This window comes from Mobula birostris, chromosome 3, assembly GCF_030028105.1.
Source record: "Mobula birostris isolate sMobBir1 chromosome 3, sMobBir1.hap1, whole genome shotgun sequence".
NCBI lineage: Eukaryota > Metazoa > Chordata > Chondrichthyes > Myliobatiformes > Myliobatidae > Mobula > Mobula birostris.
The window spans coordinates 229,638,682-229,666,116 of NC_092372.1; the positions used below are offsets into that span (position 1 = coordinate 229,638,682).

The 27,435-nt window shown below is 50.2% G+C and overlaps 1 protein-coding gene across 3 annotated transcripts in view; it reads right to left on the reverse strand.

Annotated features, from left to right (window-relative positions):
• Positions 1–27,435, reverse strand: part of LOC140195637 (alanine aminotransferase 2-like) — a 56,554-nt gene that overhangs the window by 24,096 nt on the left and 5,023 nt on the right. For all 3 annotated transcript variants that reach the window (XM_072254317.1, XM_072254318.1, XM_072254316.1), the window contains exons 2-5: positions 26,646–26,829; positions 9,167–9,256; positions 7,788–7,896; positions 5,311–5,444 (exon numbers count right to left, since the gene is read on the reverse strand). In XM_072254317.1, coding sequence (XP_072110418.1) covers positions 5,311–5,444; positions 7,788–7,896; positions 9,167–9,256; positions 26,646–26,795 — 483 coding nt within the window. In that variant the 5' untranslated portion in view covers positions 26,796–26,829. The remainder of the gene's footprint in view (positions 1–5,310; positions 5,445–7,787; positions 7,897–9,166; positions 9,257–26,645; positions 26,830–27,435) is intronic.

A 27,435-nucleotide genomic window follows, 5' to 3' on the forward strand; every position in this document is an offset into this window, starting at 1 on the left:
TCTGACCAATCTTATAGAGTTTGAGGAAGTTACCAGGAAATTGGATGGAGGCAAGGCAGAGGATGTTGTCTGCATGGAATTTAGTAAGGCATTTGACAGGGAGCCATATGGGAGGTTGTTCAAAAAGGTTCTGTTGCTCGGCATTCAAGATGAGGTAGTAAATTGGATTAGACATTGGCTTTGTGGGAAAAGGCAAAGAGTGGTAGTAGAGGGTTGTCTCTCTGACAGGAGGCCTGTGACTAGTGGAGTGCGGCAGGGATTGGTGCTTTGTTCATTGTTGTTTGTCACCTATATCAGTGATCTGGATGATGATGTGGTTAAAAGGATCAGCAAATTTGCAGATGACACAAAGTTTGGGGTGTAGTGGACAGTGAGGAAGGCTATCATGGCTTGCAGAGGGATCTGTATCAGCTTGAAGAATGGTAGATGGAATTTAATGTAGACAAGTGTGAGGTTTTGCACTTCAGTAGGACCAGCCAGGGTAGGTCTTACAGTGAATGGTAGGACACTGAGGAGTGTGGTAGAACAAAGCGATCTGGGAATACAGGTCCATAATTCATTGAAAGTGACGCCACAGGCAGATAGGGTCATAAAAAGGCCTTTGACACATTGGCCTTCATAAATCAATGTATTGAGTACAGAAGATGGGATGTTAGTCTGAAGTTCTATAAGATGTTAATGAACCCTATTTTGGAGTATTGTGTGCAGTTTTGGTCACCTACATACAGGAAAGGTGTAAACATGTGTAAGGGTTTCTTCTTTTACGTTACTGCGTAGGCTAAACAAAATGGCTTCTTTGTTATGTTAACTGCTGAGAAATTTCTCTCGCTAGCAGCTTGTCTGGGTTATAGAGAGAGTTGTACTCAGTTGCTAACCAATTGGGATAGATGTTATTCTTTCTTGTGTGTCTGTAAGTGATAGTGATGCGCGGCTTTGGGGAAGAAGGCGCGATGGGGGGAGAGAGAGAGTGGACACGATGCTGTGAGCTGGCTGACGGGGCAGACCCCCAGCCGGAGTCCGAGGTCCAGGGTCTTCGGCGAGGAGAGGAGATGAAGACAGACTCGTGTGGAGCGTCTGGTCGACCACCGTGGTTGGTCCCAGGTGGTGGGTTGAGGTGGTCTGAGGGGAACGAATGGTGAAAAGAGGATCGTTACTAGAGCTCCAACTGTTTGTGCACGAAGAGGTTGAACTTTGATAAGGTTGGTGCCTTTTACTTTCCTTTTATATTTTATCTCTATTAATTTTATAGTTCCAGTAATATCTATAAATTGTAATCATTTACTCGTATCTGGTGTACTGTCTGTTATTTGGCGTGGTGGGGTACATCACACAGCATCCACACAAACTTGATTACCCAGTTTGGCGGGGCCAAAGGCTGCTTCCCCTAGATGACAGCGGGTTGAGCGAGCCTGAGGCTTACCAGGGGGCTCGTCTGGGATTGGTTTCAGTGGGGTGCTGCATGATTGCCCTGTTTAAATCACTGCTGCTGTGTCTCTGTGGGATTGCAGTTAGTAATGTGTGTCTCTGTGGGATTGCTGGTTATTGCTGCATGCGTGTTGGGTGGGGTCTTTGAGTTCAGACTAGTGCTGATGAGTTGGTGGTGGGACCAGGGGCTGTCCATACTGTTAGGAGAGAGAAGAAAGAGTGGCCTGATTCGGAGATAGTGTCTGCAAATAAATGTTCCAGCTATGGCAGGCTCTGCCTGGCTTTTGGGATATTGCCCAAAGGGGTGGAGGCATACGAGACGTGGGCGGAGAGGATCTCTCAGTTGTTAGATGAGTGTCAGTGCTCGGTTGAGGGAGAGCAGCAGGGATTGGTTGAAAGTTTGAGTCGGCGGTCTGTTGACGGCGTTAGAGCTGTCAGGTTCAATTACCCGTAGTGACAGCTGCCAGTTATTTGAAAACGGGGAAAAGCTTTCAGTATATCTTCTCTGGCTAGGAGGGCAGCTAAATTGCTTGCAGTGCCAGGGGGATCATTTCAGGGGATCAGCCCCTCCTTCAGTTGTTCAGCTGATCAGAGAGGTGTCAGGAAACTTAGTGGAGGCCCAGTGGGGGAACGGATTGGGGTCTCTGGGGGAGAACGTTCCCAGCAATGTACCAAGGAACTTCCGAAAGGAGAAGACCCTATTCCTGAAGGCTTAGAGGGACCAGGCCACCGTGTGTCGTTATGGATAGAGGGAAGCGATACTAAAGCCATCCTTGACACCGGGGCGCAGGTCAAGTTGTTGTACAGTTCATTTTACAACTGGTTTCTGAAGCATTTACCCTTGACAACATTAAGGGCACTGGAGATTTGGGGTACCAGTGCCAGTGATTATCCAGAAGATGATTATTGGTCAGTGACACTGGAGTTCATGGAGGCATTGTCTGTGCACCCAGCGTTTTGAGCTGCTTCTGAAGACGTGTGTAGTAGCCTTGCGCTGGTACCAAATTTAAATGAGAGCCGATTGTTTTACGGCCTGGGGAAAGTATCTGAGGGTGAGACCCTCTTAGTAGACGCTCTGAAATACCACAAGGGAGGAGAGTTGACCGCTGAAGACACCTCGGTGAGAGAGAGGTCGCGGCGACTGGACCTTGTAGCCGTGGAAGACGTAGGCAGTGTGTGTGTGGATTATAGGACTCTGAACAGGCGCACTTTCATTGACCAGAATACCGCCCTGAGGGCCGAACACACTATGGTCTGTTTGTGTGGTGCGATGTGGTTTAATGTGCTGGATCTGAGGAGTGGTTGTTGACAGATCCCGATGAGTGAGGCCGACAAGGAGAAGACGGCCATTATAGGTTCCCTAGGATTCTTTCAATCCGAGGAGATGCCCCAGCGCATATCCGGAGCCCCTGCAACCTTCCCGCGGGGCAGGGGGAAGACCATGGAGGATGTGGAGATGTTTGGAGTTTTGGTGTATGTGGATGATCGCCTAGGGTTTGGTTTCGCCCTGGGGGACTATGATGTGAGGCAAGTGCCGGAGCCCCGGACAACCACTGAAGAACTGGAGTTCACGCTTGTCAAAGTGGAGATGGGGAAATGGAATTCCGAGCCGAAACTGCGGTCATGTACTGATGAATTAATCCAGAGATGAAACCATGACCAACCTTCGAAAGGATCAGCAGAAACTCAAGAAATTGATCCAGAACAGATTGGAAGAAGCTGGTGGTGTAATTGCATCCCAGATGGAGATGGACACGAAGCGTGGGTCAGAACTGCTGAGACTGGGGTGAGAGTTGGAGGAGTCAGAGAAGAAGCTGACGTCTCGACTGCAGGAGGCTGAAGAAGCTACAGAGGTTGCCCAGGCTAAGTGCTTCAGTTTGGAGAAAATCAAACAGCACCTACCCATCGAGGGAATGAGGAAGAACATGGAGTCGAAGGATGATGTGCTGGATGTGTGGTACATGCTGCCTTTCACTAACTTCCCCTTGATTGAGGAAGAGACTTTTGGCCCTTCCCCCACTGAGTCAGATGTAGTGGGGAGGGCTAGCTGTGGGCAGCCTGTGTTACTGCAGGACCTGGAGGGAAAAAAACCGGTGCCCTGGACCCGGGACAGGGGACTCCGAGTTGCAGTGGAGGCACGAGTGGGAGATTGAGAGAGGAGTTGGCAAGCAGACCCGACGTATCCCCAGTAGTGTCCAGCCTAAAGGGTTTAGGTGAGGGGATACGGAGGTCTCGGAGGATTATGAAACTCCCAGATAGGTTGGCCTATGTAGCGCCCGTGGGACCAGGCGTGATGTCTAATGTTTGGGGAGCAATGTTACTGTTTGTACCGGGATTGAGTTTTTGTGTCTGCAGGAATGGTTGGCGAGTTATTTTAGAAGTCATGAGGACATAACTTTATTTGGTGGGGGGAGACTGTAAAGGGTTTCTTCTTTTATGTTATTGCATAGGCTAATCAAAATGGTTCTTTTTTATATTAACTGCTGAGAAATTTCTCTCGCCAGCAGCTTGTCTGGGTTATAGAGAGAGTTGTATTCAGTTGTTAACCAATTGGGATAGATGTTATTCTTTCTTGTGTGTCTGTAGGTGATAGTGATGCGTGGCTTTGGGGGACAAGGCACGATGGGGACAGAGAGAGGAGACGTGATGCTGTGAGCTGGCCGATGAGGTGGACCCGAGCCGGAGTCCGAGGTCCAGGGTCTTCGGCGAGGAGAGGAGGCGAAGACAGACTTGTGTGAAGCGTCTGGTCGACCACCGTGGTTGGTCCCAGGCGGCGGGTCGAGGCGGTCAGAAGGATTGAATGGGGGAGGGAAGATCGTTACTAGAGCTCCAACTGTTTGTGCACGAAGTGGTTGAACTTTGATAAGTTTGGTGCCTTTTACTTTCCTTCTATATTTTATGTCTATTAATTACATAGTTCCAGTAATATCTATAAATTGTAATCATTTACTCGTATATGGTGTATTGCCTGTTATTTGGTGGGGTGGGGTACATCACACAGCATCCACACAAACTTGATTACCCAGTTTGGCTTCCCCTAGACGACAGCGAGTTGAGCGAGCCTGAGGCTTACGGGGGGGGGCGGGCAAACAAGGTTGAAAGAGTACAGTGAAATTTTACAAGAATGTTGGCAGGTCTGGAAGACCTGAATTATAAGGAAAGATTGAATAGACTGTATTCCTTAGAACATAGAAGATTGAGAGGAGATTTGATAGAGATATACAAAATTGTGAGGGTATATATAGGACAAATGCAAGGAGACTCTTTCCGCTGAGGTTGGGTGGGATTACAACCAGAGGTCATGGGTTAAGGGTGAAAGGTGAAAAGTTTAAGGGGAACATGATGGGAAGCTTCGTCGCTTAGAGGGTCGTGAGAGTGTGTTTCTCTGCTATGACTCTTGTACATCCTCTTGATGGTGGCAATGAGAAGAGGACATGTCCTGGGTGATGGGGGTCCTTAATGATGGATGCTGCCTTTCTCAGGCATCGCCTTTTGAGGGTGTTCTGGGTGCTGGGGAGGCCAGAGCTCATGATGGAGCTGACTGAGTTTACAAACTTTCTGCTGCTTTTTCTGAACCTGTGGAGTGGCCCCTCCACACCAGACGGCCATAAAATGCTCTCCACAGTACACCTGTAGAAATCTGTCAGAGCCTTTGATGACATACCAAATCTCCTGAAACTCCTAATGAAGTATAACCACAGACATGCCTTCTTTGGATCAATATGTTGGGCCCAGTCTCACTTACTGCACATCCTCAGTAACCCCAGCACTTTATTCTGCATTCTGTTTTTGTGTAACCCACCTCGATGTGCTGACATACGGAATGACCTGTCTGGATGGTGTGCGGACGTCGGTAATAACAGATAAGAGCTGGTCTGGACTCACCATGATGGCATCACTGGCCCCCGTTGAGAGGAAGATGTCGTCCGGGTTTGATGGGATTCCGCCGTCCCGTCTCTCGATATACTTGGCCACACTCTGCCGAATGGCCTCGATGCCCTGGCTCGCGGTGTAGGCACCTGTGAGATGTGACCCCAGGAAGCTCAGCACCCGGTGACCCAAACCTTCACCTCTCCACCCCACCTTGAGGGCTCTGCCTCCTCTTGAACCTGTCCCTCCACCTCCCCGGCACCCAGAGGGACGGAAGATGGCAGGACAGGAGCCTAGCTACATGGCAGTGTAGCGGTTAGTGCAAGGCCATTGCTGCTTGGGGCGTTGGGGTTCAGAGTTCAATTCCTGTGCCATCTGTTCGCAGGGTGGGGGACAAGGGTTCAGAAAGCAGAAGGGTGGGTGGATGGTCAGAAAGTCGGAAGGGGAAGGGGCGATGATGCATCAATCCAGGAGAAGCGGGAGGCTCAGAGACGAAAGATTGGGCTTTGGGACCTAAGGCCTATCTGGCCCACGTTAACTGAGACTCCGGTCTCCCAAACTTGTCCCAATCACCAGCATTTGGCTGATATCTCTCTGAATGCTTCCTCTCTGCAGTATTGCATACAGTTCTGGTCACCCCATTATAGGAGGGATGTGGAGGCTTTGGAGAGGGTGCAGAAGAGGTTCACCAGGATGCTGCCCAGTTTAGAGGGCGTGAGCTATCCTGAGAGGTTGGACAAACTTGGGCTGTTTTCTCTGGAGTGGTGCAAACTGAAGGGAGACCTGATGGAGGTGTACAAGATTCTGAGAGACATGGAGATAGTATCTTTTCCCCAGGGTTGAAATGTGCAATGCCAGAGGGCAGGCATTTAAGGTGAGGGGTAATGGAAGGAGATGTGAGGGGTAAGATTTTCGTAAACACAGAGAGTGGAGGCAGATACATCAGGGACTTTTAAGAGATGTTAGGAGACACATGAATAAGAGAGAAATGGAAGGATATTGTGTAGGCAGAAGAGATTAGTTTAGTTAACCATTTGATTACTAATTGAACTGGTTTGGCACAATGTCATGGTTCAAAGGGCCTGTTCCTGTGCTAGACTGATCGATGTTCAATGTCCACATACCTGTCCAAGTATTGTTCAAATGTTGTTAATGTAGACTCAGATTAATTTATTTCCCGCACATCCAGTGAAATATGTCAGCCAGCACAGCCGAGGTTGTGCGGGGGCAGGGCTGCAAGTGTTGCCTACTGGGGCATAGGACACTGACAGGAGCTCACCGGAGCTCTTGACCCAGGGCCATAGTTCAAGCCGTCCCCGTGTATAGTCCATCTTATGCTCCTAGGTGAGGATCCTTCCTCTCCCAGGGATGAGGTCCTCAGAGCTTCTGTAGTTCTGGGTTTTTACAGGATGGGGTTGCTGGCCCCATGTCCAACCCTCCTCGTTTGTAGCCGGGCTTGGGACTGTCAATGGTGGAGTTGTCTGTCTCTGCCACTCATGGTCTGATACAGCTCTTTGAGATCACATCTCTGTCTCCTTCTTTCCAGGGAAGAAGATACAGTCTACACAATCTCTTCTTGTAACTCAACAGTGTCCCAACTTCCACACACAGTTCCCAAGTTAGGAACTGAGGAATAGAGGGAGAAAAGATAGCATAGTTGTTGGGGTCCAGAGGTTCCTTAAGGTTGTCGTAGCCGGGGGAGATAGTGGGGACAAGCTCCCACTACCCACTACCGAGCTCCCAGTGGCATGTGCCTCAGGTAGCTTCTGACAACCAAGTTCAGCTCCCTGGCCTTCATGTGTGGCTCAATAGAAATGGAATCATTTCTACTGATAGGAGAAGGGGAAAGGTCAGGGAATTGGTTCCTTAAACAGTTGCTTTGGGCAGAGGGAGCTCTTCAGCTGTGCTTAGGTACTCACCCAGGAGAAGGAAAGCTCTAATCTCAAACCTCTGCTTCTTTGCAGCTATACCCGTGCACGGGGAAGGCTTTGGGAGTAAACCCTGAGCATCATTGCTGCAATGCTGCCGTTTCAGTCTCTGCCGCTCCCTCGGATGTATCAGCTACAAGGAGAGGGGGAGCCAGCTACACGGGCAACAACTTGCTCTCAATATCGTACTGCCCAGCTTGTGTATCACATAGACAGTGGGGACACAACATCCATGGTCGACCAACAGAGAGCCTGCAACTGGGGTCTGGAGAATGAGGAGTTTGGGGAGGGGGTTCTGAGTCCAGGGAGCGAGGGGTGAGTTGCAGTTGCATTTGGGAGTGGGGTTGAGGAGAATGTGATGGGAGGAGGTAGGTACAGGGTGAAGGGGAGGTGGGATCCATGCCATGGGTAGGTTGAGATGCAATGGGATTGTCTGTGACCCCAGCCCCCACCTCCCCGGTTCATCGGTGTCTACAGACTGGGAACTGTTGGTCTCAGCGTTGGTCACCAATGTGGGACCTTGTGCACCAACCCACCACTCCAGTGAGGCCCGGCCTCTCTCACCCATGCTGTTTCCCCCACAGCTGTCGAGGATTCTCCTCGCCCTTGACTTGGCATCTTCAGGTAGTTCAGGGTCACACAGGAGCTGAGGGTAGGTGCAGATGGCCAGGACCTGTGGGGGCGAGAGAGGCTGTTAGTCCCCACCCTCCCTCATTGGAGCAACGATCCGGGTGGGGTGGGGGAGATAGAGCGGTGGTATGGTTGGCAGACATGGGAAGGAGACAGGGAGAAGATGGGGCAAGAGGGGGGAGGAAACTGGGAGAAGGGAAGGAGGAGGGGGGAAGGGTGGAGATGGGGGAGGCTGAGAGGGGCAGGGTGGGAGAGGGACTAGATGATGGTAAGGAGAGGGGAGGAGAGGGAGGAGAGGGGAGGGGGAAGGGGAGAAGACAGGGTGGAGACAGAGTGGAGTGGGCGGGGGAGAGGGAGAAGGTGGGTAGGATAGAGGGAATATTGGTAGGAGAAGAGGGGGTAGGGAGAAAGGAGAAGGGGAGGGGGAGAGAAGATGAGGAGGGGAGGGATGGGAAGCGGAAGCAGACAGGGAGGAGGGGAAGAGATGGAGGTATGTGGAGGAATGAGGGACTAGTTGGGGATGGGAGGGTGGAGGAGATGGGGAAATATGGTGGACAGGGGGAGGAGATGGAGAGATGGGTAGGAAGGGGGAGGAGGTGAGGTGGAGAGGGTGGAGACAACGGGGAGATGGGGAGGAAATAGATAGTTGGATAGATACTTTATTGATCCCATTGAAATTACAGTGTCACAGTAGCATCACAAGTGCACAGGTATATAAATATTAGAAAACAAGTAGAAAGAATAAAAAATAAGTGACCTCAAACAGTCTGCAGGAGGTGGTCATCACTTCCCCGGCTATAGATTGACTCATTATTGAGCCTGATGGCTGAGGGTAAGAGTGACCTCGTGTGACGCTCTTTGGAGCAGCGCAGTCATCTTAGACTATCACTAAACGTGCCCTCTGTTCAGCCAAAGTGGCATGCAGAGGATGAGAAACAGTGTCACAAGATCACAAGACAAAGGAGCAGAAGTAGGCCATTCAGCCCATCGAGTCTGCTCTGCAGCTCCCCCATGAGCTAAACTATTCACCCATCTACTTCCAATTTCCGGCTTTTTCCCCATATCCCTTGATACCCTGACTAATTAGATACCTGTCAATCTCCTCCTTAAACACCCTCAATGATCGGGCCTCCACAGCTGTATGTGGCAACGAATTCCACAAATCCACGACCCTCTGGCACATGGACACAGGGATGAGACAGCGTCACATCCAGCCAAAACCTGTGGCCATGGTGACAGCGGACTTGACCCCTCAGATGTTCACCCTCAGCCCCGGGAGCACCTCCCACCCCAACAGACACCTGCCCTCTTACCTGTCGGATGAAGGTGATGGGTTTCTGACCCATGGCATGTGCATCCCCAATGTTGGCTCTGATCACTTCCGAGAAAGGTTTTTTGACACCCTGTGGAGAGACACAGCAGACTGCCCTTAGCAGAGTTCCCTGCCCACAAACTGATGAAAGTTTATTAATGTCAGATCTTGATATCAAAGCTGTCTTATCTATTTATACTTCATGCAATTTTTATGATAGTGCTCGCTATATTATTTTTTGTACTGCATTGGATGCTGAGTTACAGTTATCTCACTCTCCTTTACTCTTGTGTGCTGGAAACGACATTAAACAATTTTGAACAGGGGAGGCAGTCAGTCACTTTCTCCCAGGGTAGAAATCTCAGTGCTGAAGGGATGCCACAGCCTGGTAGCCTAGTGTTCAGCATAATGGCATTGCAGTGCCAGTGACCTGGGTTCACGTTCACTGTGTCTGTTTTACCAGTGACCACGTGGGTTTCCTCCGGGTGCTCTGGTTTCCTCCCACTTGTCAACAGCACGTGGGGAGTTGGTTAATTAGTCTCATGGGTGTAACTGGGCCGTGCAGGCTCGTTGGGCTGGAAAGGCCTGGGACCATGTGGTATCTCTAAATACACTACATTTATGAATGAATGAATGAAATTTATTTCGGTCAGTACAAACATATCAAAAAGCATCATTTTCAATAATGATTTCATAGGACAAGATTACAACAAAAAAAAATAGATATTCTTTAAAACAGACTGCAAGGGTGTAGGCTGGAGCTACAGCTTATTACACCTACCCCTCTTACTTATACAGCAACCTATCTGGCGTCAATCATCACATCAAAACAGAAAATCTCATAATCTTTTAACACAAAATCCAATTCCAAGTATCATTTATTTACAATACTCCCATTCATTTTAAATCATGCATTTTATATTTGTTCATTAAATTACTTTAAAATAATTTTTAAAACTTGTTAAGTGTGGTGCACGTTTTTAAATTCTCACTTTAACTGTTTCATAGATTCACCCCTCTGACTGAAATACAATGATTTTTTTACATTTGTTCTTATCCTTTGCTTTTGAAATATACATGTTCCTCAAATCTATTTCCAGCATCTGCAGAATTCCTGTTGTTTCCTCTCAAATCATGTTGAGTTTCTCTCATTGTAAACAACCTTTGGGTACTTTGTGGTAGCTGTCCATTTTTTACCGTATACATAGTTTGTATTATGTATGTAGAATTAGGAGAGGCACAGAAAGGGTGAATGCACATTTTCAGGGCTGGGGGATCAAGACCCGGAGAGCACAGGGCCAGTTAAGTCATTATTTACAGCCTTGGGTTCACGGATCCTTTGGTTAATGGTAACTGCTCATGGCATGAAAAAGGGTGCAAAGTCCTGATTTAGAGATACAACATGACACAGGCCCTCCTGGCACTGCCCAGCAACACCCTAGTTAACCCTGGCCTAATCACAGGACAATTTACCATCACCAACTAACCAGCACACCTTTGGACTGTGGGAGGAAACCGCAGCACTCGGAGGAAATTCACGCGTACACAGGAAGAAGATGCAAATCTTCTTACAGAGGACGGCGGAATTGAACTCTGAACTCCGATACCCTGAGCTGTAATAATGACATGCTCAGTGTAACACTACCGTGGTCCCCCAGGGTGGGAGGAGAATGGGACCTGAGGGCAACTTTTTACACACAGAGGCTGGTAGATATGTGGAGCGAGCTGCCAGACAGTGTTTGATGCAGGTACAGTTGTATCATTTAAAATGTACTTGGACAGATACAAGGATGGGAAAGATGAGAGTGATTAGTTTCATCTGTCACATGTATATCGAAACACTGGGCGGTGGGGTAGAGACACGTCTTTATCAAAGGAGGTGTGAGGCACTCCTTTCTTCCACTAACCCGCAGGTCACCCATGGGCGAGGTGTAGCACCTGCTCAGCTCACCGGTCAGGGGCACATGAAGCCATGGGAGCAGGTAATGGATGGTCGTATGAGCTGCCGGTGCAGATCGCAAGTCCTGGTTACGTGACCACCGACACCGGGCAGACAATCTCTGAGGAGTATTGATCATGGCTGGGGGGGTCACCTGTCTTGTAAAGACACTGCCCAGAAGAAGGCGGTGGCAAACCACTGCTGCAGAAAAATTTGCCTAGAACAATCATGGAGATGGAAAGCCCATGGTGGCCTACGTCACGTGACATGGCACAGAAAGATGATGAAACGTACGGTGAAGTGCTTCGATTGCGTCAGTGACCAACACAGTCCGGGGATGTGTTGGAGGCAGCCTACAAGTGTCGCCGTGCTTCCAGCACGAACATTGCATGCCCACAGCTTACTAACCCTAACCCGTATGCCTTTAGAATGTGGGAGGAAACCGGAGCACCCGGAGGAAACCACGTTATCATGGGGAGAGTGTACAAGCCCCTGACAGACGGTGGTAGTAACCTGGTAGGCCTCAGTTTAGTTCGGAGAACTGTCATTTGCTTCTATAGCTTGTACGATCTTTTATGTTCTTTTTTTAATTGGGTTCTTTGGGTTTCTTGCTTTGTGGCTGCCTGTAAGCAGACAAATCTCAAGGTGTATAATTTACATTCTTTGATAATAAATGTACTTTGGATCTTGAATCTTGGTAGGAATTGAATACCAATTTTGGGCTCTGTGACGCGTTATGTTAACCTGCTAATCTACTGTACCACTCTTAGGAACGAGAGCGGCAACTTCTTCACCTAGAGGGATCAGTGTATGGAATGAGCTGACGGAGAACTTGTTGAAGCAGGTACATTAACAACATTTAAAAGGTAGTTGTACATGGATAGGAACGGTTTAGAATGAGGTTTCCCAACCATTTTTATGCCATGGACCAATACCATTAAGCAAGGGGTTGTGAACCCCTGATAAAGAAGGTAGTGGGTGAAATGGGACTGGCTCAGGGAGACATCTTGCTCAGTATGAATCAGTCGGGCTCCAGGGTCAATGTCCATGTTGTCTGAGTCTCTGACACTGCTAGTGTCTGAGGCATGTTCTTAAGGAACTCAGCAAACATCATGTTGTGTGGTCGTGGCTATCCCTCGAGGTCGAGGATGATGGTCTTCGTTCTGAAGTGGCCCACAGAGTGAAGACACCTGTGCATGCATTTGTTTAACGTGTACTTGATGTTGCACTCCAAGAAGCACACGATACTCCACAAATCAACCAAATGATTCCAGTGGCATGGAAACCACGACGATTGGAGCTGATGGATTCGTTGCAGCCTTCATCCGCCTTCACAGCCGTTGAGTTGGAAGTAATTTCGTCCGCCTGTTCCACCGTTGAGGTCTTGGTTGGACTGTTCTTTGTCAGGGACCTCACCCTCGACCTTACCTCCATGGGTGACCCTACCAGGCCCATAGCTCCAGACAGCATCGCTCTCGGGATCACAGGACCACACAAGCTTTTCCACCAGGACAAGGTGACAATCCAGAGAGAAGAGTTGTGTGGTGGGATGCATGGTAAGGGCGACATGGTAGCACAGTGGCTAAGCACAGCCATTGACAGCACCAGTGACCCCGGTGCAGTTCCTGCTGCTGTCTCTGAGGAATTGATAGGCTCTGCCTGTGACCGTGTGGATTTCCTCCAGGTGCTCTGGTTTACTCTCGCGTTCCAACGATGTATGGGCTAGGGTTAATAGATTGTGGATGTGCTTTGCTGATACTGGAAGCATTGTGAAATTTGCAGGCTGCCCTCACTGCATCCCCAGACTGTGTTGGTTGCTGATGCCAATGATACATTTCATTATTTCGATGTACGTGTGACAGATAAAGCAAATCTTAAATATCGAAAGGATGTGTTAAGATACTACTGTGGGGGCCGCAGCAGTGTACTTGTTAGTGCAATGCCATCACAACTTGGGGCATCAGAGTTCAATGCCGGGCTCCTCTGTGTCCTCCTCAGGGAACGCATGGGCTTTTCCCCACGAGATCCAGTTTCCTCTCGCACTCCAAACATGTACGGGGAAGGTTAATTGGTCATTGTAAATTGTTCTGTAATTGGCTTACAGTTAATTCGGGGTTAACATAGAACATAGAAGTCTACAGCACATTACAGGCCCTTCGGCCGACAATGTTGTGCTGACCATGTAACCTATTCTAGAAGCTGCCTAGAATTTCCCTACCGCATAGCCCTCTATTTTTCTAAGCTCCGTGTATCTATCTAAGAGGCTCTTAAAAGACCCCATCATACCCGCCTCCACCACTGTTGCCAGCAGCCCATTCCACACACTCACCACTCTCTGCGTAAAAAATTTACCCTTGACATCTCCTCTGTACCTATTTCCAAGCACCTTAAAACTGTGTCCTCTCATGTTAGCCATTTCATCCCTGGGAAAAAACTTCTGACTAGCCACATGATCAATGCCTCTCATCATCTTATACACCTCTATCAGGTCACCTCTCATCCTCTGTCGCTCCAAGGAGAAAAGGCCGAGTTCACTCAACCTATTCTCATAGGGCATGATCTCCAATCCAGGCAACAACCTTGTAAATCTCCTCTGCACCCTTTCTATAGAATCCAGTACTATCGTTGGGGGTTTCTGGGGAGCGCAGCTCGAAGAGGCTCCTTCTGCACTGTATCGCGGAATAAACAAACAAACAAATAACTAGATAGATATAGATGGATGGATGGATAGATAGATAGATATATAGAGGTTCCCACAGCAAGGATTCAGGGGGTGTTCAGAGGGGTGACCCTCTCTGCCTGACAGGTACACATCTGGCCACCTCCCTCGGCGGATTGTGGGATTGCACTGTGCACCCATGACTGCTACACCTCACAGCAGCTGAAGAGCAGGGTGTGTGCAAGTTACAGAGTATCGTTAACAGCCAAAGGGTATTGATTACTGCAGGTCCGCAGCAGCAACACAAGCCTGGCCTTATACTGAGACACTGTGTGAGCTTACAGCATTAGGAGAGGCAGTACAGTACTCGCCTTCGGAGATGATGTCCCTACCCCTCCACTTCCTGGTTCAGAGAGCCAGTTGTCAGTGAGTAACACGTCAAGATTTCATAACTCTCTGAAAGTTGTTAGGGTGGTTAAAAGGCAAACGGCCTGCTTTCCTTTATCAGTGAAAACATCTTTCCCTCACCTTTCCTCTGCTTCTATCCCCCACTCAGGTCTCTTCTCCCCACCTGCCTGTCACCTCGCCCTGGTGCCCAGTCTCCTCCCCATCTCCCATGATCCACTCTCCTCTCCTATCAGGTTCCTCCTTCTCCAGCCCTTTACCTTTCCCACCACCTGGTCTCACCTATCACCTTCCCTGCTCCCACCTTCTCATTCGGGCATCTTGCCCTTGCCCTCTCAGTCCTGGGTCTCGGTCCAAAACGTCGACTGTACTCTCTCCCATAGCCGCTGCCTGGCCTGCTGAGGTGCTCCAGCGTTTCCCGCGTGTTGCTCGGATTTCTAGCATCTGCCAAATCTCATGTGCTTTTCAGTGAAGTTGCAGCTTTGTAAAGCTCAGGCTAGCCAGCACCCGGAGTGTTGCAGACAGGTCGGGATGCCCGATCACAGGGAGGATGTCGAGGATTTGGAGAGGGCGCGGAAGAGGTTTACCAGGATGCTGCCTAGACTACGGGACCTGTTCTGTACCGAGAGGCTGGATAGACTTGGGTTGTTTTTCCTGGAGCGTCGGAGGTTGAGAGCGGAGCTGATAGATTTTGCAAGATTATGAGAGGCCTACATGGAGTAGACAGACATATCTTTTCCCTAGGGTTGAAATATCTAATGCCGGAGGGTATGCATTTAAAATGAGAGAGGCTAATTTCACAGCAGATGGGAGGGGTTTTTTTTTTACACACAGGGAGTGTTGGGTGCCTGGAATGAGCTGCCTGGGGTGGTTGTAGAGGCAGATACATCAGGGACTTCTAAGAGATATTTAGATAGACACATGAAGGATATGGACATTGTGTCGGCAGAAGAGATTAGTTGGTTATTCAATGACTAATAACAGTACAGCATTGTAGGTCGAAGGGCCTGTTCCTGTTCGGTGCTGGTCCGTGTTCTATAACACAGGAACTCAGCTGATCAGGCACTGTCTCTGGAAATTAATTAAGAGTCGACGTTTTGGGCCGGGATCTTTCTTCGGGACTGGGAAGAACGGTGGCAGAAGTCAGAAGAAGCCGCTGAATTCAAATTTCCAGCATCCACAGAACCTCTTGTGCTGAATCCTGGCTGTGGCTGAACCTGCAGTGGGGGGCTGGCGTACACTATCAGCTCCACAACCCTTCCCACCATTGAGAACATCTTCAAATGACAATGCCTCAGGAGAGTGTGCACCGCTGGGGCAAGCTCCCTCCTCACTGGGGAGGTGGCACAGGAGCCAGACCCACACTCAGTACTTGGGGAACCTTTCTTCCCCTCTGCCATGAGCTTGCTGAATGGACAATGAACTCTATTTCCATCTCTTTCTTCACCACCTGTTTATATTTTATATATATTTCTTCTTTAGCTCTCAGTAATTGTATTATGTAATGCAAGGCATTTTCAAAGATACGTCAGTGACACTAAACCTGATTCTGACTCTTTTTCAAGAGAGGCCAGCAAAACAAGTTCCAGACACAGTGGTTCCCTCCCCAGTAAGTGAAGCCACCACTGTTGGACACGTGTTGTAAACAAGCTAATGCACTGATGGGGCCATGTACAGGAATCTTCACTCCTCCAGTGTGTGGAGGGAGTTTCACTTTGTGTCTGACCCTGGGAGTGTGTGATGGGACAGCGTGGAGGGAGCTTCACTTGGTCTCTCCTCGGAAGTGTGTGATGGGACGGTGTGGAGTGAGATTCACTCTGTGTCTGACCCTGGGAAGGTGTGGAGGGAGTTTCACTCTGTCTGACCCTGGGAGTGTGTGATGGGACGGTGTGGAGGGAGTTTCACTCTGTGTCTGACCTAGGGAGTGTGTGATGGGACAGTGTTGAGGGAGTTTCACTCTGTGTCTGACCCCGGGAGTGTGTGATGGGACGGTGTGGAGGGAGTTTCACTCTGTGTATGACCCCGGGAGTGTGTGATGGGACGGTGTAGAGGGAGTTTCACTCTTTGACTGACCCCGGGAGTGTGAACAGTGTGGAGGGAGTTTCACTTTGTATCTGACCCCGGGAGTGTGTGATGGGACTGTGTGGAGGGAGTTTCACTCTGTGTCTGACCCTGGGAGTGTGTGATGGGACAGCGTGGAGGGAGCTTCACTTGGTCTCTCCTCGGAAGTGTGTGATGGGACGGTGTGGAGTGAGATTCACTCTGTGTCTGACCCTGGGAAGGTGTGGAGGGAGTTTCACTCTGTCTGACCCCGGGAGTGTGTGATGGGACGGTGTGGAGGGAGATTCACTCTGTGTCTGACCCCGGGAGTGTGTGATGGTGTGTGATGGGATGGTGCGGAGGGAGTTTCACTCTGTGTCTGACCCCGGGAGTGTGTGATGGGACGGTGTGGAGGGAGTTTCACTCTGTGTCTGACCCCGGGAGTGTGTGATGGGACGGTGTGGAGGGAGTTTCACTCTGTGTCCGACCCCGGGAGTGTGTGATGGGACGTTGTGAGGGAGTTTCACTCTGTGTCTGACCCCGGGAGTGTGTGATGGGACAGTGTGGAGGGAGTTTCACTCTGTGTCTGACCCCGGGAGTGTGTGATGGGACGTTGTGGAGGGAGTTTCACTCTGTGTCTGACCTAGGGAGTGTGTGATGGGACAGTGTGGAGGGAGTTTCACTCTGTGTATGACCCCGGAAGTGTGTGATGGGACGGTGTAGAGGGAGTTTCACTCTGTGTCTGACCCCGGGAGTGTGAACAGTGTGGAGGGAGTTTCACTTTGTATCTGACCCCGGGAGTGTGTGATGGGACTGTGTGGAGGGAGTTTCACTCTGTGTCTGACCCTGGGAGTGTGTGATGGGACAGCGTGGAGGGAGCTTCACTTGGTCTCTCCTCGGAAGTGTGTGATGGGACGGTGTGGAGTGAGATTCACTCTGAGTCCGACCCCGGGAGTGTGTGATGGGACGTTGTGGAGGGAGTTTCACTCTGTGTCTGACCCCGGGAGTGTGTGATGGGACAGTGTGGAGGGAGTTTCACTCTGTGTCTGACCCCGGGAGTGTGTGATGGGACGTTGTGGAGGGAGTTTCACTCTGTGTCTGACCCCGGGAGTGTGTGATGGGACAGTGTGGAGGGAGCTTCACTCTGTCTGACCCCGGGAGTGTGTGATGGAACGGTGTGGAGGGAGATTCACTCTGTGTCTGACCCCGGGAGTGTGTGATGGTGTGTGATGGGATGGTGCGGAGGGAGTTTCACTCTGTGTCTGACCCCGGGAGTGTGTGATGGGACGGTGTGGAGGGAGTTTCACTCTGTGTTTGACCCCGGGAGTGTGTGATGGGACAGTGTGGAGGGAGTTTCACTCTGTGTCTGACCCCGGGAGTGTGTGATGGGACGTTGTGGAGGGAGTTTCACTCTGTGTCTGACCTAGGGAGTGTGTGATGGGACAGTGTTGAGGGAGTTTCACTCTGTGTCTGACCCAGGGAGTGTGTGATGGGACGGTGTGGAGGGAGTTTCACTCTGTGTCTGACCCCGGGAGTGTGTGATGGGACAGTGTGGAGGGAGCTTCACTCTGTGTCTGACCTAGGGAGTGTGTGATGGGACGGTGTGGAGGGAGTTTCACTCTGTGTCTGACCCAGGAAGTGTGTGATGGGACGGTGTGGAGGGAGTTTCACTCTGTGTCTGACCCCGGGAGTGTGTGATGGGACAGTGTGGAGGGAGTTTCACTCTGTGTCTGACCCAGGGAGTGTGTGATGGGACGGTGTGGAGGGAGCTTCACTCTGTGTCTGACCCCGGGAGTGTGTGATGGGACGGTGTGGAGGGAGTTTCACTCTGTGTCTGACCCCGGGAGTGTGTGATGGGACAGTGTGGAGGGAGTTTCACTCTGTGTCTGACCCCGGGAGTGTGTGATGGGACGTTGTGGAGGGAGTTTCACTCTGTGTCTGACCCAGGGAGTGTGTGATGGGACAGTGTGTAGGGAGCTTCACTCTGTGTCTGACCCAGGGAGTGTGTGATGCGATAGTGTGGAATGACCCCAAGCTGGTGAATTCACAGAGGATGGAGGGTCACGGATGTGTGCGGCGACTGGGTGGTGGGGGTGCGCGGACTGGTTGCATCTGGCCCACAAGCAGGCTGGTATCTCTTCCAAGTTCCAGTGTCTGTAGCTTTGCAGAAAGAGGCGGCATTCATCGTTCAGACACCCGACCCCAGGCCTCCCCACATCACCCAGGCCATGCCCTCTCCTCATGGACACCATCGACGAGGTACAGGAGCCTGAAGACACACACTTGATGTTTCAGGGACAGCTTCTTCCATCCGCCATCAGATTCCTGAATGGACAATGAACCCATGAACACCTCCTCACTTTTTTTCTGCTGTCTTTTTCCATTACATATTTAACTTAATTTTTGGCATAAAGCTGGATGAACTCAGAATTCTGTATGTTCCTACAGCTCCCTGTGAGTCATTGCAGACTTCAGCACACAGACAGAGAAAATGCCCAAGGATGTTGTCAGGAATGGTTTAATCGGACAGGGTACAGGCCCCAGACCGTGCTGAGGTGATTGAACCCAATGTTGGGACGGAGATTTAAACATCGGGCCGAAGTGGACAGGGCTGGTACAGCCTGACTTGAGGGGGCTGGGATCCAGACCCCAGAGCATTTCGAGGCGACTGAACCCAACGTTGATTTAGGCACTGGGCTGGATTGAAAAGGTCAGGGTGGCGGGGTCGAGGCGAGGGATTGGCTCAGATCGCTGCTCCACGAAGTGGACCGGGCTCTGTGCTGAACTCTGCGACTCTCTCACGGGCTTCAGTTCAGAAACGCTACTCACTTGTGGGTTTTTTCCCTCTACACATTGGGTGTCTGACAATCTTATTTTATATATTAGTATATTATTTTATTTTATACAGTTTCTTTTGGGATTCTTTGTTTCGTGGCTGCCTGTTAGGAGGCGAATCACAAGGCCATATAATGTATACTTACTTTGGTCATACATGTACTTTGAACTTTGTTTCCTGGAGCAGAGGATACTGAGGGGAGATGTGATAGTTATACAAAATTATGAGGAATACCAACAGGGTAAATGCAAGCAGGCTTTTTCCACTGAGGCTTGTAAGACTAGAGCTGGAGGTCATGGGTTAAAGGTGAAAGATGAAATGTTCTAAGGGGAAAATCAGGGGAAACGTCTTCACTCAGAGGGTGGAGAGAGTGTGGAGCGAGCTGCCAGTGGAATTGGTGGATGCAGGCTTGACTGCAACATTGAAGAGAAGTTTGAATACTACTTGTATGGCAGGGATAAGGAGAGCCATGGTCTGGGTGCAGGTCAATGGCACAACTCTTATTCTTTCTATTTAGAGCTACGGCATAGTACCAGCTCTTTCTCACCCAGCAGGCCTGCACCACGAAATTGCACCCACGCGACCGATTAACCTGCTAAACCTTGCGTCTTTGGGCTGTGGGAGGAAACCAGAGCACCCGGAGGAAACCCACGTGGTCTTGGTGAGAACGGTCAAGTTCGTTACAGTGGCGAGAATGGAACCTGGGTCACTGGCGCTGTCACAGTGTTATGCCATCTGCAATGCTACTCCTCGGTAGAGTGGCATGGATTAGACGGGCTGAAGGGTGTTTCTGTGCTATGGTGCTCCTTGTCTATGAAAGGAGAACTCTCTAAGTGCGCTCCCAGACTGGGAGCTACCCTTGACCTTGGCACTGAACCGTGGTGACACTGGCACCAAGCCAGTTCGTGGCCGTGCGGCTGGGCCAGAGAGAGTTCACTGAGGCCATTGTCAGAGAGCTGGCACTAGAGAGGAGCCTACGTGCCCTCTCACTGACCCTGAGAACAAGGTGCAGTTACAGCATTGCCCCTGGGCCGAGACTGGGCAAGGAGGAAACTGCACTTTGCACAGTGGTTGTGTGTTTCCCGTACCTACCGTGACAGCCTGCAGCTGAACGAATCTTAGAGAAGTACAAAGTGACATTCTTGTACTTCGATAATAAACTTACTTTCAACTTTGAACCTAGAACTCAGAGAAACTCAGGAGTTCTGGCAGCCTCTATGAAAGGGAATAAACAGTTGACATTTCGGGCCAAGACCCTTCATCAGGACTGGGCAGAAGCCTGAATAGGAAGGTGGTGGGTGGGGGGGGGGGGGGGAGTGGCAGTGGGGAGGTGTACAAGATGGCAGCTGATAGGCGAGACCAGGTGAGGGGAATGAAGTAAGAAACTGTGAGGTGGTAGGTGGAAGAAGTAAAGGGTTGAAGTTACCATAACTAGAGAGAAGGTTCTTGGGAAACTGCAAGGTTTGGACCTGATGGTGTACACCCCAGGGTTCTGAAAGAGGTGGCTGAAGAGATTGTGGAGGCATTAGTAATGGCCCTTCAAAAATGACTAGATTCTGGAATGGTTCCAGAAGACTGGGAAGTTCCAAATGTCACTGCATCTTTAACAAGGGAGAGAGGCAGAGAAAGAAAACTATAGGCCAGTTAGTCTGACCTCAGTGGTTGGGAAGAAGTTGGAGTGGATTGTTAAAGATGTGGCTTTGGGTCACTTGGAAGGCCCATGATAAAATAGGCCATAGTCATCATGGTTTCCTCAGGGGAGAGTCTTGCCTGACAAATCTGTTGGAATTATTTGAAGAAATAACAAGCAGGATAGACAAAGGAGAATGGGTTGATATGTACCTGGATTTTCAGAAGGCCTTTGACGAGGTGCCACACATGAGGCTGCTTAACAAGCTATGAGCCCATACTATAACAGGAGAGATTCTAGCACGGATAACGCAGCGGCTGATTGGCAGGAGGCAAAAAGTGGGAATAAAGGGAGCCTTTTCTGGCTGGCTGGCAGTGGTGTTCCACAGGGGTCTGTGTTGGGTCCAGTTCTTTTTATGTTACATGTCAATGATTTGGATGAAGAGATCGAAGGCTTTGCAGACGATACAAAGATAGGTGGAGGGGCAGGTAGTTTGCAGGAAGTAGAGAGGCTGCAGAAGGACTTAGAGAGATTAGGAGAATGGACTCTCAATAGGGGAGAGGGATATTGAGCTGCCAGGAGTTCACGTTGGACATTTTCCTATGGTCTTATGGTCTAAATATTGGCAGTTTTCTTTTCACCATATTTGTTAATTTTTGTAAGTTTGATTTTTTTGGTGCACCAAATAAGCACCCCCTGCACAAAAGTGCCAACGATTCCAGCCATCTAATTTTTTGTGGTCAAAACTCAAGTTTCATAACATATCAATTTATGGTGAATGCCCACAAGAAGATGAATCTCGGGTCGTAGATGGTGACATGTATGTACTTTGATAGTAAATTCTCTTTGAACCCAGCACTCGATCAATCCCTCTGGAGCTCACAGGCGTAACACCACGACAGTGCCAGTGATTCCTGCCGCTGACTGTAAGGAGGGTGTATGTTCTCCCGTGACCGCGGGAGTTCTGTCCGGGCAATCTGGCTTCATCCCAAAGTCCAAAGACGTACGGGATAGGATCATGCTGCATTGGCACGGGAGCATGGCATCACAGGGTCGGATTGCCCTGCCACAGACTGTGGTGGAGGCCAAGTCCGTGGGTATATATAAGGCAGAAGTTGATCATTCAGGGCATCAAAGGAAATGGTGAGCAGGCAGGTGTATGGGGTTGAGTGGGATCCAGGATCAGCCTTGGGATGGAATGGTGGAGCAGACTCGATGGGCTGAATGGCCTAATTCTGTTCCTACGTCTTATGGTCTTATGGTATCTTGCCAAGTTTCAAGTAAGTATCCTGTGTGTAGTTTGTAAGGTAAATTCCATGAAACCAGATAAGATAGCATCAGTGAACGTGCAGAAGTGATTGCATGAGAGGACTGGGGAACAAGTGACATTACCATGTTAATGATTAATCTTATGTCAAAGTGCGAGGCTTGCTATGGATTCTGAAATGGTTTTTTTCAGTGGTGCATGAGAAAGGAAACTGAACTTTGTCAAGCAGTCAGCTCTTGTAAAAGTGTATGTGGGGGTGTTGTGTACACTCGGTGAGTGACAGGGTGTTGTGTACACCCGATGTGAGTGGAGGTGTTGTGTACACCCGGTGAGAGTGGGGGTGTTGTGTACATCCGGTGTGAGTGGGGGTGTTGTGTACACCCACTGAGTGACGGGGTGTTGTGTACACCTGGTGTGAGTGGGGGTGTTGTGTACACCCGCTGAGTGACGGGGTGTTGTGTACACCCGGTGTGAGTGGGGGTGTTGTGTACACCCGCTGAGTGACGGGGTGTTGTGTACACCCGGTGAGAGTGGGGGTGTTGTGTACACCCGGTGAGTGACGGGGTGTTATGTACATCGCTGAGTGACGGGGTGTTGTGTACACCTGGTGTGAGTGGGGGTGTTGTGTACACCTGCTGAGTGACGGGGTGTTGTGTACACCCGGTGAGAGTGGGGGTGTTGTGTACACCCGGTGAGCGACGGGGTGTTATGTACATCGCTGAGTGACGGGGTGTTGTGTACACCTGGTGTGAGTGGGGGTGTTGTGTACACCCGCTGAGTGACGGGGTGTTGTGTACACCCGGTGTGAGTGGGGGTGTTGTGTACACCTGCTGAGTGACGGGGTGTTGTGTACACCCGGTGAGAGTGGGGGTGTTGTGTACACCCGGTGAGCGACGGGGTGTTATGTACATCGCTGAGTGACGGGGTGTTGTGTACACCTGCTGAGCGATGGGGTGCTGTGTACACTCGGTGTGAGTGGGGGTGTTGTGTACACCTGCTGAGTGACGGTGTGTTGTGTACACCCGCTGAGTGACGTGGTGTTGTGTACACCTGCTGAGCGATGGGGTGTTGTGTACACCCGGTGAGTGACGGGGTGTTGTGTACACCTGCTGAGCGATGGGGTGTTGTGTACACCCGGTGAGTAACGGGGTGTTGTGTACATCGCTGAGTGACGGGGTGTTGTGTACACCTGCTGAGCGATGGGGTGTTGTGTACACCCGGTGAGTGACGGGGTGTTGTGTACACCTGGTGTGAGTGGAGGTGTTGTGTACATCCGGTGAGAGTAGGGGTGTTGTGTACACCCGCTGAGTGACGGGGTGTTGTGTACATCTGGTGTGAGTGGGGGTGTTGTCTGTGCTCGTCTGTGTTCTGAACTGAGTCATTTCAGTGGGACTGTTGTGAAACATTGTGGAAGGAGAGTGCAGGCTGGAGCTGTTTGCGGAGCTATTTCAGTGTCTGGAATGTGTTGCCTGTTTACTCAGTAGAACAGCTGATATCAGGATTGGCGTAGTGAAATTGGAGACAATGAAGAGGAGTTGAGAAAGACAATGGAATCTGCTCAGCCTGGGGGGATCCAGAGCAAATCCGAACTGAAGTATAAATTGCACAAGATATGTCAGTGACAATAAACCTGAGAAGGGTCAGCAGGGAGGCTGAAGGCTGAATGGTCTGTTTCAGAGCTGTATGCACATACTGCGGGTCTCCTTGTCAGGTTGCCTAAAGCTTGCACCTTGTGTGCATTCCATAAGATATAGGAGCTGAATTAGGCCATTCGGCCCATTCGCCATTCCATCAGGGCTGAGTTTTTATCTTCACCCCATCCTCCCCCCTTCTTCCCATAACGCTTAACCCCTTACTAATCAGCAACCTATCAATCACATGAAAGGTGCTGGCAATTTTGAGCAACACACAGCAAATTCTTGCGAAACTAAGCAAGGATAACAGTCCTGATGAAGAGGCTTGCCTGACTTGCTGTCCCTCCAGCATTTTGTGTGTTGCTCAAGAACTTATTGGTCTCTGCCCAGGGACTTGACTTCCATAAGCCTCTGTGGCAACAGACTCACTGAGAAATTTCTCCTCATGGTTCTAAATGCACTCCCACTCCTAGTTATTCTGAAGCTCTGCCCTCTTTTGTCCTAGACTCAGCCACGATAGGAAACATCCTCCAACACCCACTCTGTCTGGGCCTTTCAAAATTCAATAGGTTTGTGATCCTCACATGCCACATCCTGACTCTATTGCGCAGGCTCAGAGACACCAAAGGTCCTCAGACTATATGTTAACCCTCCCCTTCCCGAGATTTTATCATCCCTGCATTTGCTGGGCTGTGAAGTGCAAGCAGAGGACCCTGTGTAAATGCCAGGCTGTATACCTGTACACAACCTGTACACATGTATGCAGCCCATATGCCTGCACACAACCTGTACACCTGTACACAGCCCATATACCTGTACACAACCTGTACACCTGTACACAGCCCATATACCTGTACACATCCTGAATACCTGTACACAGCCCATTTACCTGTACACAACTTGTACACCTGTACACAGTCCATATACCTGTACACAACCTGTACACCTGTACACAGCCCATATACCTGTACACAACCTGTACACCTGTACACAGCCCATATACCTGTACACAACCTGTACAGAACCTGTACACCTGTACACAGCCCATATACCTGTACACTACACCTGTATGCAGCCCATATACCTGTACACAACCTGAATACCTGTACACAGCCCATTTACCTGTACACAATCTGTACACCTGTACACAGCCCATACACCTGTACACAACCTGTACACCTGTACGCAGCCCTTATACCTGTATGCAGCCCATATACCTGTACACAACCTGTATACCTGTACACACCCTGTATACCTGTTCACATCCCGTATACCTGTACTCAGCCCGTATACCTGTACTCAGCCTGCAAGATTGGTGTAGAAGTAAATAACTTTGGATGTAGAGAACTTGTGGGATGTGTGCTGGAGAGTACACTGATTGGTTGTATGGAAACACCAGTGCCCTTGTCCAAAAAGGGCTACAAAAAGCAGTGGATACAGCCCAGTCCATCACAGGTAAAGTCCTCCCCACCACTGAGCTCATCCACATGGAGCTCAGTTGCAGAAAGCAGCATCCATCTTCATGGACCTCCAGCACCCAGGGGCCTCAGGACCCACACCAACAGGTTCAAGAACAGTTACTACCTCCAACCATCAGGCTCCTGAACCAGAGGGGATAATGTCACCTGCTTATTAATTTATCATGATTTTGTTTTTCCCTTTCTGTTTGTATCTGAAAAGTTTGTTGACTTTTGCACAGTGCTGTCCGCCCTGTTGGTGCTGTCTTTCACTGACTCTGTTATGGTTATTAGATTTATAAAGCCCTGGTGAGGTCTCAGTTGGAGTATTGTGAGCAGCTTTGGGCCCCTTATCTTATAAGGAATGTGCTGAAACTGGAGAGAGTTCCAAGGAGGTTCATGAAAACAATTCCAGGACTGAAAGGCTTGTCACATGAAAAGCGTCAGATGGCTCTGGGCCTGTATTCACTGGAATTCAAAAGAATGAGGGATAACCTCATTGAAGCCTGTTGGATGGTGAAAGGCTTTAATAGAGTGGACGTGGAGGGGATGTTTCCTGTGGTGGGAGAGTCTAAGACCAGAGGACACAGCCTCAGAATAGAAGGGTTTCCTTTTAGAACAGATATGAAGAGGAATTTCTTTCACCAGAGAGAGGTGAATCTGTGGAATTCTTTGCCCCAGGCAGCTGTGGAGGCCAAGTCTTAATGTATATTTTAGGCAGAGGTTGATAGATTCTTGATTGGTCAGGACATGAAGGGATACGGGTAGAAGGCAGGAGGTTGGGGCTGAGGGGAAAAGTAGATCAGCCATGATGAAATGGCAGGGCAGACTTGATGGGCCAAATGGCCTAATTCAGCTCCTGTATCTTACGGCCTTATTGAGTATGCCCACGAGAAAAATGAATCTCAGGGTTGTATATAGGACCGTAAGATACAGGAGCAGAATTAGGCCATTCGGCCCATTGAGTGTTCTTCACCATTCCATCATGACTGGTTTATTATCCGTCTCAACCCCATTCTCCTGCCTTCTCCCTGTAACCTTTGACACCCCGACTAATCCAGAACTTATCAAACTCTGCTTTAAATATACCCAATGACCTGGACTGCACAGCCACCTGAGGCAGAGAATTTACCACCCTCTGACTAAAGAACTTCCTCCTCGAGTCTTTCATGAGGGGATGTTCCTCGATTCTGAGGCTGAGCCCTGTAGTCCCAGACTCCCCTACGGTGACGTATGTTTACTCTGAACTCTGTCCTCCGATATGCTCCACGGGGACAATTTACAATGACCAATTAATCACTAATCTACTAACTAATTACTAATCTACTAACTGGTGAGTGTCTGGACTGTGGGAGGACAGCACAGCACCAGGAGGGTGGGAGGTGGTGGGAAGGGTACACAAACTCCTTACGGAGTGTGCTGGGACTGAACTCAAACGCCCAGAGCTATGACAGCAGTGCGCGACCTGCTGTGGTAGCGCGGTGCCCATGGTTAAAGGCCTGGCAAATGTTGAGGCTGAAGGGTGTACACCTCCATATTATTCCATGTTCTGGCTGCAAACGTGAAACGCGGCTGCGGCCGGTGGAGGGAGGGGGAGAGGGGAGAGGACTCACCTGTTGCAGCTCCTTCTCGATGGCTGCTGCCCGCAGCACGACGGAGCCCCGCACGGCATACTGCACCTTCTTCACCTGCTGGTTCATCGAGCCCAGGGTCAGCACCTTCGGGTGGCTGTGGGCAGGGCTATTCGTCCCACTCGCCGACATGTTGCTCACTTGCTGGCTCCCCGCCCCTACTGACCTGCCGCGGAGGAGGAGGAGAAGGTTGAGGGGGCACCGGTAGGCCGGGCAGGACAGGGCATGCATGGCTGGAGCCAATGCCCACGTGAGGGCACGGCAGAGCGTCAGCTCCAAACTCAGAGAGAGAGAGAGAGGGGCGGGGGGGGGGAAGAGTGAAACAGCCCGGCTACGTTCCGTTCACACGGAGACGCCCTTAAAACATCTGGACCTTGAACAGAGTCCAGAGGAGGGAAGTGAACTGGCCACTTCTGATAGGCAGAGATGGAGGGAGGGGAGCGAAAGAGAGAGAGAGACAGAGAAAGGGAGGGAGGGAGGGAGGGAGGAAGGGAGAGAGAGGGGAAATAACATTGGAGAGAGAGATGGGAGAGTGATGGGGAAAGAGAGGGAAGAGAGAGGGGAGGGGGAGAGTGTGGAAGGGAGCGAGGGAAGAGAGGGAGGGACAGATGGATAGAGAGAAGAGAAGGGAGAGAGTGGAGAGAGGGGGAGGGGGAGAGAGGCGAGAGGCTGAAGAGAGGAGGGGTGAGAGAAGGGTGAGATGGGGAGGGGGGAAGGGCACTGTGAGGGGAGATTAGAGAGGGCGAGAGGTGGAAGGGAGGGTGGAGAGACG